Genomic DNA, 22,490 nt, shown 5'->3' with positions numbered 1-22,490 from the left:
CCAACTCTACTTATGCCCCCTTCTTCCTCCCCCCATCCCCACCCCGTCCTCCTTTACTTCATATTCCCCGGAAAAGGATTAAGCAGCGGCCTCTTCTTCACCACGCTTGTGCCGAAAGGGATTCCAATATCCTTCTTTCTCTTATCCATATGACCCTAAATGCTTTTTATTTTTCCTTCTCTTCTCTTGTTTATTTTTGTGTTTCTTATTTCTATATTTTTATTAGGGTCTAGTTGATGAGACTCGAATAGAGTTCTCTCTCTCTCTCTCTCTCTCTCTCTCTCTCTCTCTCTCAGTATACCTCATTATATAATTTCATATTTTCCCTCTTTTCTTTCCTTTACGACAGATGCGGATGAATCATTTTTCCATCGCCTGCCTCAGTAGTTCATTTATAACTAATGCAAAGTCCTTAATTCTTACAGCTATGGTATTGATCATTTTTGCCATTTTATATGAGTAATGTCCATTCACCCACGTACATCTGTTCTTTATTGTTCAAATTTTGTATTTTTCGTTTTAGCTGTTGTACTTACTAATAATCCTAATTTATTTCCAAAGTTCATGTCGGTGTAAAAACTCTCTCTCTCTCTCTCTCTCTCTCTCTCTCTCTCTCTCTCTCTCTCTCTCTCTCTCTCTGGCAACGCAGCTGTTGCTAATTTCGTCATAACATCGCCATATATGTCCTAAAAGTCTCCCTGAGCAGTATGATGGCTGCGCAACATATCTTTATAACCTGGTATTCCTTTTCTTTCCCCACAAGAATTGCCCATCACATCCTATTGCAGTCTGCTTGTTAAAGATATTTTCCCTCAGTTATTGAGATATTTCCTTCTTAAGTTTAATTTCGATTTTTTTTTTATCAAATATAATCTTGTCCTTTATATGTCGTAGCAAGGAAATTACTTTTTAAGATACCTTGAGAAAACACATAGTTTTTTTCTAATAAATGTAGGTTTTGATTGTGGGAACCGGATAAGTGCTTCACTAGATAGACGTTTCTCATAAGATTTCCCCCTTTGCAAATTGCCCCATCAGTGGATCATGAAGACATACTCCTCTCTCTCTCTCTCTCTCTCTCTCTCTCTCTCTCTCTCTCTCTCTCTCTCTCTCTCTCTCTCTCACGGGTTCTGAAAAATGTCGTCGAATTAGGATCATTTGATATGAAACTCATTTTGCTATTGGATTCTTGGTTAGTCTATCTATAGTCTATCTATACACACATACGGATTACATCTGTACATCATATTTAATTAGAACAATAAAATTCAGATTAATGTCCAAAGACAGAATATTAAAATTGAGATAATTGAGGGTTAAAAAAAATTAAAATATGAGAAAATATTTCGGTGCTGAGGAAACGTGAGACTCGAACGAAGTAGCAGCTTGCAGATAATCTTTATTATACTGAAAAAAAAAATGGCATTACAATTTCTATGGTCACTGACGCCGAAATCGACAGGAATATTATACAAGGTGAAGAGAGGCAAAGCTGTTTCTTGATGCTTTGAAACCCACTGTTTTACTCTTAATTATTAATTAGTTAATTAATTTTTTTTACATTCAGGTAACCACATCAGAGAGAAACAGATCTCTTTGTCCTTCTCTTTACGTCCTTCTTTTAAGAAAGTCCCGGCCCGGCCTTGAGACCAACGTAGCGGAGTTGAAGATATATTTAAACCTTGCACCTTTATAAATTGTAGATTATCCTACGTTGTTAGGATTCGAAATACTGTTGTGTGATATTTTCTAGTTGTTATTGATTTTGTTTTAATACTTCGTGTTCTTTTGCCGTTGTTATTTTATATCATCTGATTTCATTAGACGTTTCTGTCATTAAGTCTGTTGATTTATAGCTGCATTTGTAAATAGGTAAGGAGATTTTCATAAAATACACTTTAAACTGTATGTGTACCTTATCCATGTTGCTCTCTCTCTCTCTCTCTCTCTCTCTCTCTCTCTCTCTCTCTCTCTCTCTCTCTCTCTCTCTCTCTCTCTCTCTCTCTCTCTCTCTCGTACTAACATCAACAAATAAGTTTTCATTCACGGTCACAAACACAACTTTGAGTTTTATGCGGTTTTTATATATATATACATATTTATATATATAAATATATATATGTATATATACACATACATATATATTCATATACATATCATATATATATATGTATGTATATATATATATATATATATATATATATATATATATATATATATATATATATATATGTATATATATAAGTAGTTATCTCTGGTTGTGTCTTTATTAATAGCTACTATGACCTCTTATCATCTCGACCTCTTCGCATTTTTGTGGGGTATACACTGCTTACCACTACAATCCTATCAACCGCTTGAGAACTAAAGCAACATGCTCTCACCTTCCACGGCAATTTTGAACTGATGCGCAGAGGATCCAGCTAGAATGCGCTTAAGCACTAACCTATGTGTGGGGGTTCGAATCCTGCCTAGCAATGTGAAAGCTTCTGCCTTTATTTCCCCCCCCGGATATAGGCTTGTTCTTATAAGTGTATAAAAAGTGCGAGAAAATCAAGAAAGTAAGTGGTCATTGGCACTTAAAAAAGGCATATGTGTCAGGTGAAGTGACCAGTAGATTTAGTACACACACTCTCTCTCTCTCTCTCTCTCTCTCTCTCTCTCTCTCTCTCTCTCTCTCTCTCTCTCTCTGTATATATATATATATATATATATATATATATATATATATATACATACATACATACATATATATCTACATATACTGTATATATGTATACATATATACATTTATATTTATATATACGTGTATGTGTATGTATATAAATATATATATATATATATATATATATATATATATATATATATATATATATATATATATATATATATATATATATAACTGTGTGTGTGCATATTGTATGTTTGTAAAAACACAAATGTAGGCACAATGTATGCTCAGTTTAGGCTAGTGAAAATTGAATGGGAGCTTTGCAATCATATGACTATGTTTGCAACCAGCAGCCAACGCCTAAGATGAATTAATGATTTCCTTCAACTTTGTTCCTAAATATAGGTCACAATGATAGTGTTAGCAAGCCAAGAGCGATGAATAAGCGAGTCCCTCGGAGTTCCCGTAAAAAAAAAAAACTGTTTTCGCTCTCAAGTTAAAAAACATGAGATAATTCATATTTTTCGATATGGTAAATGAGAATAGCTAAGTTCACTCTCTCTCTCTCTCTCTCTCTCTCTCTCTCTCTCTCTCTCTCTCTCTCTCTCTCTCTCCAGTAATATGATAAGTACTTGGACTGAATTAAATTTTTCGAGTAATTTCTTTTTCCATTTTTGCCTTTTCCTAAGTAAAGGACTAGTGTCGAAAGGCCTCGCAGCACTCCAGTGTTTCCGTTTCCTTCGTAGATTTTATCTTTATTTATATATTCATCATGTTCCATATTTTCGTGATTCAGTTATACATATACATATGTGTTTATGCATGATGCAGTGAGTTTCCACAGTTTCATGGTACACATGATCATTACTGCAGTATCATTTTGAAGCTAAAGACTCAGAACAGTTGACTTACTTAATCCTTTCTTCTTTTTCTCTCCTTGTGTGCTCATTTCTAAGTAAATTTTTTATGCTCTTGCCTAAACTTTTGATTAGTTATATACATATGTACATAATATATAATATATATATTATATATATATATGTATATATATATATATGTCAATATATATACATACATGTGTATATATATATAAAATATATATATATATATATATATATATATATATATATATATATATATATATATATATATATACATATATACACAGCAGGAGTCGCCATTTGTTAATGTTCACTCTTTATATTTTTAATATTTTTTAAAGCTACTACTGATAAATCACAAGGAATAAAAAGCTATACTTCTTGTAAAACTCATGTGCAGTGTTAACGTTGCTAGCTACCTTTTTATACAAAATACTCTAGTTTTTAAATTTTATATACTGACATTGCAACTAAGCTGTGGGAATTTTTTTTTTACTGTAATGGTAAAGTTATAACTGATTTTGTATAATAAATCTCCTTATAATGATAATATTAGGTAAATCATGTCCATCTATACCAACCATAAAATCATTGTTTGTTTTAAGATTCATCTTTCTTTTTTAACTTACTTAATAGATAATATGAAAGACCTGAGATGAGAGAGAAAACTGCCATTTAAGTAGACCAAAAGAGAGAAAAAGAACTTCATAGAGGGATTAATTATCGATAAAAATCTGGAGCCTTTTAGCGGATTTCAAAGAGGTGTTAAAATCGAATCACTTGAATGTTAATAGCCTAATGGTATTCGGTGTCTCCCTGAGATAATCAGATTCAGGATAAGGAACTTTTTGAAGGGAGAGAGAGAGAGAGTCCTCTGACTTTCATCCTGCTGTTACCTCCTTATAAATCACTTGCCTCCCTTCCATAATCTTTTTCTTTTTCTTGTTATTGTCGTGACATTATCCCCCATAATTGTCCTTTTCCGTTTTATAATTTTCCTCCATATTTCATTGTTATCGTATTCAGTCCCTTCCATTGCTAGAGGTCTTTTTTTTTCTTCCATTCCATATTTTTGTTTCCGACCTGTCTGGGCTACTTACAGATATGTAGTTCCTCATATCGCCTGCCTTTGCTGAAGAAAAGTTATTAATCCTTTTTTTTTTAGTTTAATTAAGGATTTTCGTCTTTATCTTGTAATTTTCTTCTAATACTCCAGTTGTTTATACTGTTCAAGTATTGTGGCTCTTATGACTAAATAAATTCAGCTAAAATCCAAATGCCATTCGCTCATTTGAATAAAAGCAGTTCCAGGTTAGAGAGAACACTTATCTTTTAATCCCTGGTAGTTGTGATGCCAGGTATTTTGCAGTCGATCAATCAGTCAGTCTTGTGATTCGAAAGTCCTGATGTGTTGTTCACTATTCTTCAAGGACTCTGTTTATATTTTTTCCTATTTCATAAGCTACCTTTTTTTTTAATTGATAATTACCTTTAGTTCCTCTTTCTCTTTTAACATATAATTACAGTGATCTCTTCTATCGCTTTATTATATAAAATATTTGCTTTGAAACTCATAGTTTTTATGTCTCATTTCATTTCAGATCATTTATCCTGCACTTCATTTTTTTGTTCTCTCTAAGGATCGTATCAGAAAACATGATGACACTTCCGTAGGTCTGTCCTACATTCTGTCATATGACATTGTCAGTCTCTTCATGCCTTCGTAAGATGTCTCTCAAAGAAAGGGCATAGGAAAAACTAAGCCCCGAAGTTACTGAAATAGAAAATGTATTTTCACCCCCTAAAACTTTATCTACGTAGGAAATCGATTCCCGTCCAGTGAAGCAACCACTTGCGGATCCAGAAAAATTTCATGGGGGCCACCAATTTTCATATTAGCCTATACACACACACACACACACACACACACACACACACACACACACACACACACATATATATATATATATATATATATATATATATATATATATATATATATATATATTATATCTGTTTTTCTATTTTTATATTTCTCATTTATGTTATTATTATCTAAATCTTCAATATTATTATTTTGTCATTATTTTTCATTGGGGGGGGCACGTGCCCAGGTGGCGCCCTCCCCTTGGATCCGCTGGTGGAAGCAACGATTTCACCCATCGGATTTCAATAGGGTTCTCTTATTGGAGACATGCAAAGGGGATTTCAGTTTCTGAAGACGGAAACAATTCTTTGTAAATGTGGCCAAAGAACAGATCTCATTTCAGGTGAAAACTTATATGTCGCTCTTTGTGTGGATCGTAAAAGTGACAAATCACGAATGGGGAAGAAACTTTGCGCTAGTTATGAAGTAATAATTTTGTCCATGACCATATTGAGAAATGTTAAAGCCTGTGCACGCAAAGAATCATTTTTTTTTTTTAATCATAAGCAAATTCTATTTCAGTTACGCTGCGGAACTTATAAATTAAGCACGGAAACAATTTGTGCCTCAAGTTTTCATCGTTCACAAAGTGAATAGTGCATACTGGTATACGGTCATTGATTTCTACACTTCTGAAATGTGTGTACAGTATTTCATTAGTCAATTAATGGAAACTCTCATTTCTCAATACTTGCAATTTGTTCCTAATTATGAATTCTTTATAAATAATAAAAGAAATATTTAATAATTGAAGTAGAATCTAAGTTTACATAAGTCAAAGAGGGCAAAGAAAATGCATATCCTTTCAGATTTTTAAATATTATTATGGTAATTGTCAACTTCTTCATCTTCACTAAGCAGCCTGCCTTCTTACTCTGTGCAATAGTGGTTATGATGTCTTATATAGTTGTAATTTTTGTTTATGCTAAGAGATCACATCCTGCGATCCTTAACCTTTTGGTGTAAAAATGTATTTATGAAGGTAAACCTTAGAAAGGGTGTTTTTCATAACTGTCACTTTTTTTTAAAGTATAAGGAGTGAGATATCTTCTGGTACCATCTATTATGCTTATGAATTTCTTTGATATCTGCAGGTACACATGAACATGGAGAGGTGGGCTCCATGTTATTATCAATATACTGTTTTACTTAAACTGTATTGTAAAAGGTTTAGTCATGTAATTCATGTGATGGAATATCCAACCCCCTCCCCCAACTTCCAGCGGTCGCCCCCCCCCCTCAAAACAGTTGTTAATCCCTCCTCATTTCTTGTTCAACTTTCCTCAATAACATTCCTTCCTGCATGTCTCTTTTCCCCCGCGCCAAAAAAGAAGAACAAAGGGAAGATGAGGAGGTCGCGAGAGGGCCAACCATAGTGAGAATCACCCCGACCCCACAGCCGGAGAATGAAGAGGAAAATACCTCATGTCAGTTAAAACCCTACGATAAGAAAAGGGCACGTTCCATCCCCGGCTCGCAAGGTGCTGCCTTTGGAGTTGACAATGTTTCTCTTGGCGTTTGCCTCTTATCAGCTGCAACTGATAAATCGCAAATGCCTTTTGACAACGCCTCGACGGGCATTATTACATAGATCGAATTCATTTCATTAACGTCAAGTTGCATTACGTAGTTCATGAGTAAAAAAGAAATAAGGGTTAAATGTGTCTCTTTAAAGTACGCGTGCTTGAGAGTAGCGATGGAACGATCCCGCCAAGTTTCGCTTGCTGATGCCTGAGAAAAAAAAAAAAAGAGCTTAGACTCACCAAAGCATCTGTGTGACTTAGATACATGAGTCAACGTGATATTATATAGATGTTTCATGAAATTAGCTGATTAGTTCAGTGTTTTATCAAGATCTTGAAAAACAAAGCACTCCAAAACCCAGAGCTAACTTTGAAATTGGAACTTACTTACCATTGCTTTTATATTTCTCAGATACTTCAATTTGTATAGTTTGAATGATACTCAGTCTACTTGCTCTTACTAACCAATCGTCTGACGAGGTCTTAAATTTCAAACTGGCATTGATTTCTAACCAGATTTTCCCGTGTTAAATATTAAGCTGAGTTACCAATGCAACACCCCAAAGTTCTAAGCCCTAGTAAGCGCTCAGACTTACTCCGTCATTATCATACTTATGGCCTCCTTCATTGTCTACTCCAAACAAAACTCACTTATATGCATGAGAGAAATCCTACTGACTTGTTTCCGTCATTTTAGTGACCCAAAACTAATTTTTCTCTTTTGTCTCCACTGACATAGACAGGACGCCAGGCTTCAAAATGCATGTTTTATTTGGATGAAGCAATAAGTGTCATGTTTGCGTCTCATGTCATGTAGAGAGAAACAGAAATAATATCAGTGTTAGTGACTACCATTTTGAGCGTCATAGGTGCAAGTGTGCGTGCCTGTAGGCGCTAGAAATGTACTGATATGGAGCACGCGTCTGTAAGCACTGTGTAGGCCACGGGTAATGTGCGTATCTGCCAGCGTTAGAGGTTTGCGCATTTCTGCGTATTGTGTTTGAGAAATAGATCTGTCTGAGTTCCTTTCTCTCTTGGAAGCGAGTGGCAATGCATTCTTAGAACTACTTGACAAGTGGTGCCCATTGACTCATTATTTTGTTGTGTATGAACTCTGAGGCTATATTGACTATTTTACGCTATATTATACTATGGCAAGGACTATTTAATTGTGGTTTTATTGTTATTATAATCATACTCTTGATTATTGTTATTATCGCTGTTGTTATTAAGTGTAGTGATTAGCCGTAGAAGTGGTTGTAGAAGTAGTAGTAATATACTCATAGCAATAATCGTGGGAATATTATTACTTATTTTGTACGTTTTATTCCTTGTTGTCAAAATATTTCACAATAGCTGCCTAAGTAAAAATTGTCCGTCAATTAAGGAAATAAATAATTGATAGTAAGATACTGATAAATTATATATCTTTTTTAAGTGAAAATGTATGAAAATACTTGTCAAAAGGCAATGGAATTTTCTTTAAATTTTGTTTTTCTTTCGGGGAACTTTGTTTATATAAAATATATTAACGTATTAATTACATCATTATATTTAGTCATCTTTAACATTATTATTATTATTATTATTATTATTATTAAGAAGGCATTGCATTGTGAGTAACGACGATAGTATATAATTAATGTTGCTAATGGATTAAAATGTGAAAATAGTGCTTGCTATACATAGGCGCTATATTTAAGACCACAACGAATCCAATTCAATGCGTATTTGTCAGATGTACCATAAAATATATGATTTTTATTTGATTTTGTTTAAGGATATATTTATATAATATCTTTATTCCTAGGTACATTTATATCTAGTTATTCAATTATTTGACCATTTGCTTGTCTAATGGTTTATTTATATATCTAATACCGGATAAAATCAAGTAAGTTTATGTCTTTCGACTAAATGCTTTCAAGCAGGACACCACGAAACGATTTGCTTTGTAATTTTCACCGATTAACGTCATAAAACCACAATTCCTAAACCCTTGTCACTCTGACCTTCCCCCTCTTTGACTGGAATGAGTTATTGCATAGGAAGAGTTCGCAGATTTCCATAGAACTTTTAGAATGAATTCGGTAATGCATATTGAGTTGTGATTTAAAAAAAAAAAAAAAAGGGAATAGCGAAAGGCGATTCGCCTATTTGCTAAATAGACTTTAGACCAGCAGTATCAAATGGGTTTTGATCGTAGCCTCTAGAGTATAGATTGGATAGGGGAATTCCAATAGAGTCTAGATTCGAAATACCGAATATATTTTGATGGTAGCCTGGATAGGTTTGTTTTTTAATTTTTTTTTCTTCAACTTTGTAAACATGTTTACTGAATGTTGTTACGTAAAAGTGAATTACTGTGAGCGTGATTGTTTCTTGACTGTTATATGTATTTTGTACTTAATGATACTGATACCTGATAGAATAAGTTGTTACGTTAAGAAGCATAGTGGATGTTCTCTTTATTTACGTGGAGGTAGTGAAATCATACGCTGAATCTCCTTAGAGTTTATCGCATAGATTTAACTTTTACTTATTCCCTTAATAAACATGTTTCTCTTGCTCTTTTTACCCTCTAAGTTTTAAAAGGCTTGAAATGGAATGTTACTTGTTTCTTTGCGTACAAAGGAGTTCACGTACTCCCAACATTTTGCCTTGAAACTCTCTGAAGGAATTAATACTGATCTTTTTTTATGTAATGATTACTATTATGGTTTTGCAGGATCTTTATACTTTTTTGTGAGTTTTCAGTAAATATTAAGCTTGGAAAGAAAGGTATAAAGTCATGATTTTCAGATCAAGGATTTTGATTAGCTTATATTTATACCCAGAAGACAGCTCTTGGTCATTCCTTCATCTCAGAATAGCACGCCCCCTTAACTTTCCTGAGTTGAAGCTTTCTTGAGAGAAACGAACTAACTTCCGCCTACTTCCAGATGTGACGCCCTGCGGCAGCCCGACCCACGCCTGCTGTCTAGAGACTCGGCTAGACCCCAACTCGTCCCCCAAGAATCGGTCCTACTCGACGACAGCCCTTTACCCAAGCAACCGCAAGCCGGTGGTGAGAGAGCGCCAGACGGTGTGCTCCCTCCACCCTTTGGGGGACTATGACGTCAACCACCTGGACCGCGTCGCCAGGGGCCTCTACGACACGCCAACCCAGGGCGTGGTGGCCTACTCCGATCGCCTGACGCGCCTCCAGAAGCTCCCAAACCAGCACGTCTGCGACGGCCTCTGCGACGACTGCAGCAAAACGCAGAATGAGGCCGCGGACGGGCCCTGCAGCTTGCCCGAAGACACCACCACGAATCTCTGTGAATGCAAGTGTAGTGAGAATAACAGAGTGAATAGTGACACGCAGTTGATGAATAATAAGCAAATAGAGACGACCCGGAATAGTGACGCTAATTCCGACGCAACTAATGCCAATATAGTGTATCAAAGACACGGGTTGCGGGTGGCCACTTCGGACTACGAGAGCTCCGACTCGCCGAGCTCCATAGAGACCAGCGAGGAGGCCATCGGGGCTGGCCGGGTGCGGATAGCGGCGACGGCGGAGGTGGCAGCGGCCGTCGTCGAGGAGCAAGAGGAGGAGGAAGACAATAACGAGAAGGAGGATAAAAAAGAAACTCAGCCTAAAAGTAAATTGACACACGAGGTAAGAGCACGTCTAGGTTTGCAACATTGCTCTTTCTATCTTTAAGCTAATAGATGAAAGTTTGTCAGACAATTTCTCCCCCCAGGTATTTCATTATGTCATGTAGACCTAGTTCTGTTTCATTTCCCCCCCCCCCATTTAATTGTCCATTCATATCCGTGTTTTGTGAAAAATGACATATCACCTGTCAGTCTCTACTAATTATAATTCGTAGTGTTTAATCAAAGAAATTATGCATAACAGGCGATAAATGATAGATGGAGAGAAAGAGGGTAAAAAACATTAACAGTTAATGTAGTATATTCTATTTCCTTGAATTCCTTGTTATGCTAAAAGTTTACTACGAATAAAATTGCCCTTTTGGTCGTTAATTTGTTGCGCCTTTCATTTCTGTTAAATGAAAGTTTATTTGTGAAAATTATATTCATTTAAAGTGAATTTAAAAGTCATAATCTTCTTTGTGTCACATTTTTGCAAGTTGATGATCAAGCCACCTAAGTGCACTTTGCGAGTCTTTCTTCCTCCGAGATATCGCAAAAAGCTGCTCTTGTTTTATTCCGTCTGATCTCTCCGCCGGTCGATGTTTGTTTCTAAGGGATTAAGAGCGGAAGTATTACCTGTTCGTGTTATTTCATTATTCCCTCTGTCGGTGGAAGGAAAACTCCGATCCTCGATGAGCTCCGCAAATATTTACCTTTATTTATTGGTTCTGATACGGTTCCCGTCTCATCTAAAATCAATATCATGTTTCTCCTCTCTCTCTCTCTCTCTCTCTCTCTCTCTCTCTCTCTCTCTCTCTCTCTCTCTCTCTCTCTCTCTAACGTTTTTACGAATCACTGGAAAAGGAGTATCCGTCATCTTCTTTTATCGAGATTACTTTCTGCCTTGTTTTATATATCTGACCGTTAGGGTATGAATATAAGGTTATGTAATATGACACTGAGTACGAATACACACATAGACTCCTTCTGTATCGTATATATATATATATATATATATATATATATATATATATATATATATATATATATATATATATATATATATATCTTGAAAGACTGACTGCTGAGTAAAACAAATATGTTAACCAGATATGCAATTGCATTTTGATATGATAACGTAACGTAAATGATTAGCATCAGGTCCCTATACAGCAGGATTTATCCACAAATCCGACGATGTCATGGGTGCCTGATTGTTACCAAGTCACTTGTGTAAATACCTGCAGCTTCCACCCTAGGACATCCGTGAAGATGAAAGTTAAACCAGATTTTAATAATTACTGGAGCATGTTTCATGTTAACACTGTTAACCTGTGCGTTGCCTGGAAGTCAGTTATATTTAGAAAGATATTAACGTAACTATGAGGAATATTTTTCTATCATGTAGCAAACCACCATTTTCCTTTTATTCTCCGCAGCATATGTGACCATATCTCGTGATAGTTTAAAAAAAATAGACTGAAATACAAAGAAGAAGTTAGGTAAATTTGGCATGATAGCATTAGCATATACTGCGAAACTAAGCTTCCTGGTGAAAAGAGCACAGGTTGGTTAAGTATCCCCTTGCACTCAGCGTAGGCCCTCTCCCATTTTCTCTTCCCGTTTTCTTTGATAATTCCAAAAAGAGTCTATCACTTCCATTTCCTTTTCTAGAGTCCACTGGACCTTGGGTAGACGAGAGAGCTATGCTATCCGTTTGATCGACCTTTGCTATTAGAAAAATAACCCTAAAAATACAGCTCGGTGGCTATTGAGAAGAAATCGTTGTGACAGCTGAATGTAAGAGATGGATATGACACGTCTCCTGAGAGAATTTTCAGAGACCTAAGTTTGCAAGACACGTCGTTGGCAAAACTTTGAGACTAGACTTAACATAGCTGCGGTAAACTGATGGCAAGTTCAAAATATAAACCGTATGTATTAGAATTACTTTAATCATACGACATTGTCAACATCTTTCTAAACATTAAAATCGCATTCGAAAGTTTCAGAAAAGATTTATGGTTAAATTTATCTGTTCTTTGCCACTGTTCATAAATGCTTAGGTTTGCAGGCTTGTAATTTTTTAATCAGAATGTTACAACACCTTAATAATAATCTGCCGAGTTCACAGTTAAGCCCTACAAATAATTTACGTTCGTGGATATTAGAGCGTGCCCGTATAACTATGCGATTGCATTCCATTTTAAAGGTATAGCATTTCAGAAATTAAGAATTATAAAAGAAATTCGTCTTCTTCAGACAATAAGGTTGTTATTTGCTCCTTCCTGAGTAAATGTGCTTGTAGGTATTGTTCCATAGGTGTTTAGACATAGGGCCTATGATTAGTTAAGTAAAATCACTTAGCTATTGACTTAAAGAGTATTAGCTAATGTTTGGCCATTTCGCCTCAGATATTAGACACCCTTATATTACAAAGTAAATAAAAATACTGTACAAAACACTAAAACGATTACTCCATTATTTTTCGTATTCCATGAAACTTGACATGGCTTTACAATTATGGTACAGAGTACTTCATCCAGATCGGAAAATAAGCAAAACCGGGACTCACATCAGAATTAGCCACTTCTATCCTGACAAAATTGATTTGTGCAGAATTACGGCGCTCGCCAGCAATTGTAATTCATGAGATGCTCCATTTGCAATCAGCTGTCAAAGGTTGCATATGGTGGACTTTTAAAAGAGACTGCTTTGCCATCCACATGTCATTGCTGCAGTTTGGGAGAATATGTCCGAAAATTGCTGGACGTGAGATTTTCTTTGTTTTGCACATGTTTGTATGCGTGTACAGTTCGTAAATGCGTATACGTATATGGTAATTTGTCAGTTTTACACATGACGTTTTTGCATTCTACTTCTGTGGTGCAGCGTATGTATATATGTGTCTCCGTATCTATTTAGGGAAAGGTTAGACGCTAAACTGGGTCACTGTATCTTTCACTTAAACTAATGTCATGGCGAAAACTCCTTTGCTAAATATTTTGCTAAATATTTCCCCAACTTCAAAATCTACTCATTAACTTGAATGGAACATGCATAACTGTAATGACTTAATGACGTGCGGTATGGCATTTTTCGAGTTTTCCTCCATAGCGATATTAATACTTCTTTTTTTAAAACCTACCCTTTTCGTGTCGTATTTATTCGTTAAGCCCCTTGAGGAGCATAAAATATTCATCTGTTGTTGGCTTAAATAACAATTTTGTGTTTAAATAATCATTTTGTGTTTTATCTTATCTTTCAGCTGTTTCGTTCAGTACGTTTTACTCATGCATCTCTCTGCAGTATCTTCAAATATTTCAGCCCTTCTTGTTTTTATGTCCTTCGCTAAAGTTTATGCAGTCCTTGCATTATCTTCACTAAGACATGCTTCCTTCATTCTGCTGCATCATCGTCAGCAACTACTTTCAATCCGAAATACTTTGTGCATTCCAGAGACGCTTAAGAACTCTGCACACTCACATTTGTTACAGTCGTTCTGATATGTACTGTTAATCAGCCGCTTTAGCTATATAATAAATTACTTTTCATAGTGTTCGTTACTTCTTATAGCTCCCAAATAACTGTCATTTGCAATCAGTAATTTTCTTCCTGGCATTTATCCCATCTCTGCGGTTACCTTATGTACGTATTGTTAATCTTTATAATAAATTACTTTTCATAGTGTTCGTTACTTCTTATAGCTCCCAAATAACAGTCATTTGCAATCAGTAATTTTCTTCCTGGCATTTATCCCATCTCTGCGGTTACCTTGTATACGTATTGTTAATCTTTATTTCCCCCTTTCATCCCATTCTTAAGTACGATGATAATCACAGAGGCGTAATAGACTATCTGTGGCTTGATGACCACCACTCAGACCCTTATCTAAGTAATGTAGAAAGATAATTCAAATCTGAATGTTTTTTATCATTTATTAGGAAGCCGCTTACCGTGGTGCCCATACTTCGTATCAAATCTAGCTTATATAAAAAGTATCATAAACATTAATTTTACCTGGAAGCCTTGTATGACACTTCCAACACAGCATGCTGTTCTTGACTCTAATTGCATCCGCCTTTCTTGTCACTTAACATCTCAGAATCCAAGTTTTGTCACATGTCGACTTTTGCCTTTTTTATCAACCCTCTCACAAAGTAAATTTTGATCAAGACTTATTCCACACAACTTCTTCCCTGCTCAAGACAACGCTACTCTTCTCCTGTCAAACCTCCTTAGATTGGTTCCATGTACTTTTTTTTTTTTTTTTTTTTGGTATGCTACGAACAGCCATTCCATTTTATTTCTTATATTATCTCACTTTATATCCAGTTTTTCAAAAGAAACTTGCCGTTCATGGTCTCCCGTGTAACATTATGTATCTGAAGAGCCAAGTATCTTTTTTAACGAAATGATAAAAAATTCACCAACAATAATTTCTGGCCCTTTGTTCCCGGACTGTTTTTCCGACACTCTCTTTAGTCGCTTTTGCAATCGAGGTCAGGACTTTTCTTTATCAGGTTGCTTTTATCACTTGAACTGTCATCAGCGTCTGGTAAGTTTCATTCCACCAGTCTTGCTGCCTTGCATTTCGTTCGTTTGCGTTATTTTTAGGAAACCGTTCTTCGAATAATTTCCCGTTTTCTGTAAGTTTCTGTTATAATATTTCTTTCACCTTTCACCGCCTTTCATCATTTACTGCTTTCGTTCAACTTCCTTATTCTTCATCTTTTGTCTTTGTTAAGTTTTCCTACGACATTGTGGCTGTAATTCAAGCAAACTTGCTTCTCTCCTTCGCTGGTTCCACCATTTCGCTATCCAATTCCGCACTTCCTTTTTCCCATCCTAAGCATCTAAATCCGCGTGCATTACCCTCGCCCCAAAACCACAAGTCCTTAACCTTTTGAAATCATCTGCTTTGTCATCCCGCGATTCTCTACCATAGACTTTATGTATCGTCTTTATATGTTATGTTACTTGCGTTATCTTCTCAAACTAAGGTATTTGGGGGCGTTTGTCTTTATATTCAAAAACGATTTTCTAGTGCGTCTTAAACTTTCATGAAATAACGATGATGTATTCCTCCATAATCTCTTAATTACCTATTAATGCATTTCACAAGGTTATCTCTCTCTCTCTCTCTGTGGTTTCGTGGTACAGTTGGCAATGTAGTACAGTATACTTAAAAATACAGTATAACTTTGTCCCATCAAAATGTGGAACGTGTTATATATATATATATATATATATATATATATATATATATATATATATATATATATATATATATATATATATATATATATATATATATATATATATATCTTAGGATTAGTTTCACGAGGGGGCGGGAGTGAGGATTACCTCGTCGAGCCCCTACAGTTTTCAATCATAACGTTGCGCCTTTTGACGGGACAACGTTATACTGTATTTTTAAGGGAATCGAACACTTATGAGTATGTTGCAATACCAACTGTACCACGAAATCAGAGAGAGAGAGAGAGAGAGAGAGATATTATTTACATATGTACTCTGGAGGAGGAAAATGGGTCGGTGTAGAAGCATTTAGACTTATAGTCTAGAAAAAAAAGTTAAGTATATCCTAGTTTAACCAGACCACTGAGCTGATTAACAGCTCTCCTAGGGCTAGCCCGAAGGATTAGATTTATTTTACGTGGCTACGAACCAACTGGTTACCTAGCAACGGGACCTACAGCTTACTGTGGAATCCGAACCACATTAAGGGTACCTTGTGAAATGCATTAATAGGTGATTATTAGGAGATAATGGAGGAACACATCATCGTTATTTCATGGAACTGTAAGACGCACTAGAAAGTCGTTTTTGAATATGAAGACAAACGCAGCCAAAACACCTCAGTTTGAGAAGATATTAAAACTAACATATAAAGAGGAAACATACATAAACGCTATGGCAGAGAATCGCGGAATGCCTGAGCACATGATTTCAAAAGGTTAAAAACTTGTGTTTTGGGGGAGGCAGATAATGCACGTGGATTTAAATGCTTAGGATGGGAAAAAGAAAGTGCGGAATTGGTTAGTGAAATGGTGGAACCAGCGAAGGAGAAAAGCAACAGGTTATTTGAAACCTTAACAAGGACAAAAGACGAGGAATTAGGAAGTTAAACGAAAGTAATAAAAGATGAAGGGTAGTGAAAGGTGAAAGAAATATAACAGAAAATTTACAGAACACAGGAAATTAAACGAAGAACGGTTTCCTAAAATAATATGGGAGGTAGAAAAGAAATAAACATGCAGACGAAAAAATTGAAATTATATATATATATATATATATATATATATATATATATATATATATATATATATATATATATATATATTTATATATATATATTATAAATATGTGTGTATATATATATATATATATATATATATATATATATATATATATATATATATATATATATATATATAGAGAGAGAGAGAGGGAGGGAGAGAGAGCACAGTCACACTGCGTTGACTGAGCTAATGGAAAACTTATGAGGCACTTACTGTCAATCTAATCAAATACATTCTAATCATAAACATGATTTTATGATAAGGTATGTCTCGAAATTATTGTAACCATGAGCAGAAAATTCATTGTGCGATTATTTTATTTCGAAATCGCTAAAGTGATGCGCATATTACTTCTCAATCTCTGATTAACTGATTAATGAATGGGATGATAAGTGATCGTGGGATTTTTTTATTTTGATTATTTTCTTATAAGGTACTCTATTATTATTATTATTATTATTATTATTATTATTATTATTATTATTATTATTATTATTATTAAATAGTCGTGAGATTTTTGTTCTGGGAACAATTTAACCTCATACTATGATTTTATCATTTTCTTATGATGTATTCTATTTGCACTATTATATTGTTATTATTATTTATTTATTTTTTTGGTCTATCACAGTTATCTTATTCGACTGGGTTGCATCCTGCCTCCGAAGGAGTCCATCACTTTTCTCACTATGTGCGCTGTTTCTAGTAGCACACTCTTCTGCATGAGTCCTGGAGCTACTTCGGCTTGTAGTTCTTCCAGATTCCTTTTCAGGGATCTTGGGATCGTGCCTAGTGTTCCTATAATTATGGGTACAATTTCCGCTGGCATATCCCATATCCTCCTTTCTTTTTGATTTTGTCAATCAACGTCATCTCTGGTCTATTGGCACGTATCACCCTCTCTGTTCTTATACCACAGTCCCAGAGGATCTTTGCCCGATCGTTTTCTGTCACTCCCTCAGTTTGGTGTTCGTACCACTTATTACTGCGAACTAGCTGGTGTTTCTTGCACAGGCTCCAGTGGAGGGCTTTTGCTACTGAAACTTGCCTCTTTTTGTACTGGTTTTGTGCAAGCGCTGGACATTTGCTTGCAATGTGGTATATGGTCTCGCCTTTCATATTGCACTTCCTGCATATGGGTGAGATGTTATTTCCATCTATTGTTCTTTGAACATATCTGGTTCTTAGGGCCTGATATTGTGCCGCTGTTAGCATTCCTTCTATTTCCTTCTTGAGTTCTGCCCCTTGTAGTCATTGCCCTGTTTCATTGCTGGCCAGTTCTTTAGTCTGTCTCATGTACAGTCCGTGCATTGGTTCGTTGTGCCATTCCTCTGTTCTGTTTTTCATTCTCCTGTCTCTGCATATTTCTGGGTCTTCGTATACTTTTATCAGTCCTTCTTCCCCTGCATTCCTTAGCCACTCGTCCTCACTGTTTTTCAGATATTGCCCCATTGCTCTGCTCTCGATGTTGACGCAGTCCTCTATGCAGTAGCCCTCTCCCCATTTTCTTTCGTGTTATGTATAGCCTTTCTGTATTTGCTCTTGGGTGTAATGCTTTGTGTGTTGTCATGTGTTTCCTAGTTTTCTGGTCTATGCTGCGGAGTTCAGCCTTCATCCACTCCACTACTCCTGCGCTGTATCTAATTACTGGCACTGCCCATGTGTTTATGGCTTTTGTCATGTTTCCGTCGTTGAGTTTTGGCTTGAGTATCGCCTTTAAGTCTCTGCATATATTCTTTCCTGATCGTGTCCTTCATCTCTTGGTGTTTTATATCCTCTCCTTCCATTATTCCCAGGTATTTGTATCCTGTCTCATCTATGTGTTTGATGCTATTCCCGTCTGGTAGCTTTGTCCCTTCAGTCCTTGCTACTTTGCCTTTTTGTATGTTGACCAAGGCGCATTTTTCTATTCCAAAATCCATCCTGATGTCCCCAGATACAGTCCTTACAGTCTGGATTAGGGTATCTATTTCCTTGATGCTCTTACCATACAGCTTGATGTCGTCCATGGGCATCCTTTCTTGAGTTGGTACCCAGTAACCATCTTCTGTAATATTATTATTATTATTATTATTATTATTATTATTATTATTATTATTATTATTATTATTATTATTATTATTATGAATAATAGATGGTCGTGATATTTGTTCTGGTACAGTCTAACCTTATATTGGCTATGATTATCTTATTTTCTTATAAGTTATTATTATTATTATTATTATTATTATTATTATTATTATTATTATTATTATTATTATTATTATTATGAATAATAAGTGGTCGGGAGACTTTTGTTCTGGAACAATCTAACCTCAAACTGGCTATGGTTTTATTATTTTCTTATAAGGTATTCTATTTGCACTATTTTTATTATTATTATTATTTTTATTATTATTATTATTATTATTATTATTATTATTATTATTATTATTATTATTATTATTATTATGAAAATTAAATGGTCGGGAGACTTGTTCTAGAACAATATGACCTAATACTATTTTGTAAATAAAAAATAGTTTGAAGAAGCAGTGTCGTAAACTACTGATAAAAGATAAAATGGCACACGAGAAAATATAAATTGCGTCTCTCATTCCTGTAAGCGTTAGTCGCCATCAAGGCGCCAGTGACGTCACGTGCTCACATTCGCAAAGAATGGTGTCTGCACAACAAACCTTAAAATGTATTTTTTACAGTGGTAATGAAAGTGAACTTTATGATGTTCATTATCAGTGTTATTATTGCCCACTAGCTCTCTCTCTCTCTCTCTCTCTCTCTCTCTCTCTCTCTCTCTCTCTCTCTCTCTCTGTGAATCTTATACTTTTGATCAGTATCGGTGTTAGAGACCCTAGCAGAATATTCAATTAAGATATCATTCCTCTCTCTCTCTCTCTCTCTCTCTCTCTCTGAATCTTATTTCTTTGAGTTAAAAAATTCTAAATATTCTGTGAAAAAATTGATTGCGATTTTTTTTCCTTTCATCAACCGAGGTTTCACATCATGTTCATTTCTTGTTCAAAACGTTCCATTCATTTACTATGTCTCAATAGCATTCGCATTATTATAAAAATGGCTACCAGTGTAAGGTTCATATTGATCTAAGGACTCATTGATAAATATAAGGAAGATTTATTAAATGGTGAGAATCCTGCACCCTGAGGTGTTGTGGGGGGGGCGGGGGCTAGGAGATTATTATGTCAGGGAACATCCCTTGGTGCTTGTGAAGGTCACTGAATTTACTTCTTGTAGATGATCACATAACTAGCATTCTGAGATGCTTTTTTTTTTTTTTTTTTTTTTTTTTTTGCTGTCGTTATGCTATGCAACACTATTAAATTTTTTTGGAAGTGAATGGGCTATTGTTACATAGTTTAGCGGACTTCATTTGTAACAGACGATCTCTGTGTCACGACATATATGAGACCTTTGATCATGAACCGTGATGGAAATCACTAAATATTGCAGTGGTCTAAGTTAAAAAAGAAGTATACTTTAGTTTTACCAGACCACTGAGCTGATTAACAGCTCTCCTAGGCTCGCCCGAAGAGATTAGACTTATTTTACGTGGCTAAGAACCAATTGGTTGCCAGCAACGGGACCTACAACTTATTGTGGAATCCGAACCACATTATAGCGAGAAATGAATTTCTATCACCAGAAATAAATTCCTCTAATTCTTCATTAGCCGGCCGGAGACTCGAACTCGGGCCTAGCGAGTGCTAGCCCACAACTCTACCGACTTGCCCAACGAGGACCCCAGTAGTCTAAGTGAAGTAATACTCTGAATGTTAGAGATGTTTATTTGATGATTAATGTTTCCATTTTATTATTCTTATGATTTAGAGACTTAGGGATTTATGCAGTTTAACTAATTCATATGACTATGAAAATACGCTTACTTCTCTGTATTCAGCTCTTCGTTGGGTGAGTCGGTAGGGCTGCGGACTGTCACTCGATGGGCCCGAGTTCAATTCCCCGGCCGGCTGATGAAGAGTTAGAGGAATTTATTTCTGGTGATAGAAATTCATTTCTCGTTATAATGTGGTTCGGATTCCACAATAAGCTGTAGGTCCCGTTGCCAAGTAGCCAAATGGTTCTTAGCCACGTAAAATAAGTCTAATCCTTCGGGCCAGCCCTAGGAGAGCTGTTAATCAGCTCAGTGGCCTGGTAAAACTAAGGTATACTTAACTTTTTTTCTCTGTATTCTTCTCTATGGTAATTACATGATGTTCAACTTAACCTTCATTACCTATGGTTTCCCCAAATCCAAGACCTCGCTTGAAATTATGCGAAAATGACTTCCAGTCATCGTGATAGCTGTGTATTGTATTAGATTTATTTCATCTTAGCGTTACAACAGAAAAATATGACGTTCAAATGCTGCGAACTCCGCTTGTTGAAAAAAATCATAAACTTTGTTTATACCATAATTATATGAAAGGAAGTGATTCAGATTATCATTGGAGAAGTTAACAAACGGAGGGAAAATAAAATCTGTCTTTGGGAATAAAAAGGTATATTGATGATTTCTCATCATAAATATATTCAATATTTATATTTTCCCTGTCAGTTTAAGAACAGAGCAAAATTTATGATTCTTTGACAAAAATATTTCAAAATTTGTTATGACACTCTCAGAAAATCAAAACACCATTGTCAAACACATGTTGCTCAGTGACGCAGTTATTACCAGAGTTCGACGAGAATAACAAGAGAGAGAGAGAGAGAGAGAGAGGATGGTTCGAGCAATACCTTCTAAGAGAGAGAGAGAGAGAGAGAAAGAAGGAATGGTTTCAACACCGCCTCCGAGAGAGAGAGAGAGAGAGAGAGAAGTAAGGCAGAGAGAATGGCTTCATTAATGCTTACTAGAGAGAGAGCATGAACTGAATGATATCACCAGTATTTTCTAAAGATAGATAGATAGATAGACAGAGAGAGAGAGAGAGAGAGAGATTGAGAAAGAGAGTGAGAGAGAGTGAGCAACACTTGTCTTGTCAAAGACGTGTTTTGATTGAGTTAGGAATCAATTAACCCTTGAAAACGTGTCTGCAGAAACTTAATTATTATTTCTGACCTGTTCAGAGCAAACACCACCGGAATCGAACAAAGCTGCCTATGCAATTAAGGTTCGATGTCATTGAAACTTTTATTTTGTGTGTAAGTGTGTGTGTGTGTGTGTTTGTGTGTGCTCGTGTATGTACGTGTATTGGAAGTCTAGACCCATTCAGCAATTTCTGGTTATAACGGTGGCAGCTCAGAAAACCTCACAAAAAATTGAAATAATATCCACTGAATACTTACAGACAGTTTCTTGACTGGATGGAATCAATTCTACTGAAATCCTGTAGTTGTTATGAATGAGAGTTCCAAATTAAGAACAGAACTCCCTCGGAAAATATGACAGGGAGTGGGTGGAGAGAGAGAGAGAGAGAGAGAGAGAGCTAGTACACGTCTGTTTCTGCCCCTGAGAAGTACAAGACGTGAGAAAGCATATAAATTAAACCAAAAATAGACCTA

The 22,490-nt window shown here is 35.7% G+C and overlaps 1 protein-coding gene across 6 annotated transcripts in view; it reads left to right on the top strand.

The window, feature by feature from the left end:
- Nucleotides 1-22,490, top strand: part of LOC136854150 (cGMP-inhibited 3',5'-cyclic phosphodiesterase 3A-like) — a 269,630-nt gene that overhangs the window by 214,676 nt on the left and 32,464 nt on the right. For 2 of the 6 annotated variants that reach the window (XM_067130389.1, XM_067130386.1), the window contains 2 exons: nucleotides 6,811-6,960; nucleotides 9,945-10,666. In XM_067130389.1, the coding sequence (XP_066986490.1) occupies nucleotides 6,811-6,960; nucleotides 9,945-10,666 (872 nt within the window). The remainder of the gene's footprint in view (nucleotides 1-6,810; nucleotides 6,961-9,944; nucleotides 10,667-22,490) is intronic. The other 4 variants (XM_067130390.1, XM_067130387.1, XM_067130391.1 and 1 more) reach the window with 2 other exon arrangements.

This window comes from Macrobrachium rosenbergii, chromosome 28 (genome assembly GCF_040412425.1).
Source record: "Macrobrachium rosenbergii isolate ZJJX-2024 chromosome 28, ASM4041242v1, whole genome shotgun sequence".
In the NCBI taxonomy this organism is placed as follows: Eukaryota; Metazoa; Arthropoda; class Malacostraca; order Decapoda; family Palaemonidae; genus Macrobrachium; species Macrobrachium rosenbergii.
This window is presented reverse-complemented; position numbering and strand designations above follow the sequence as displayed.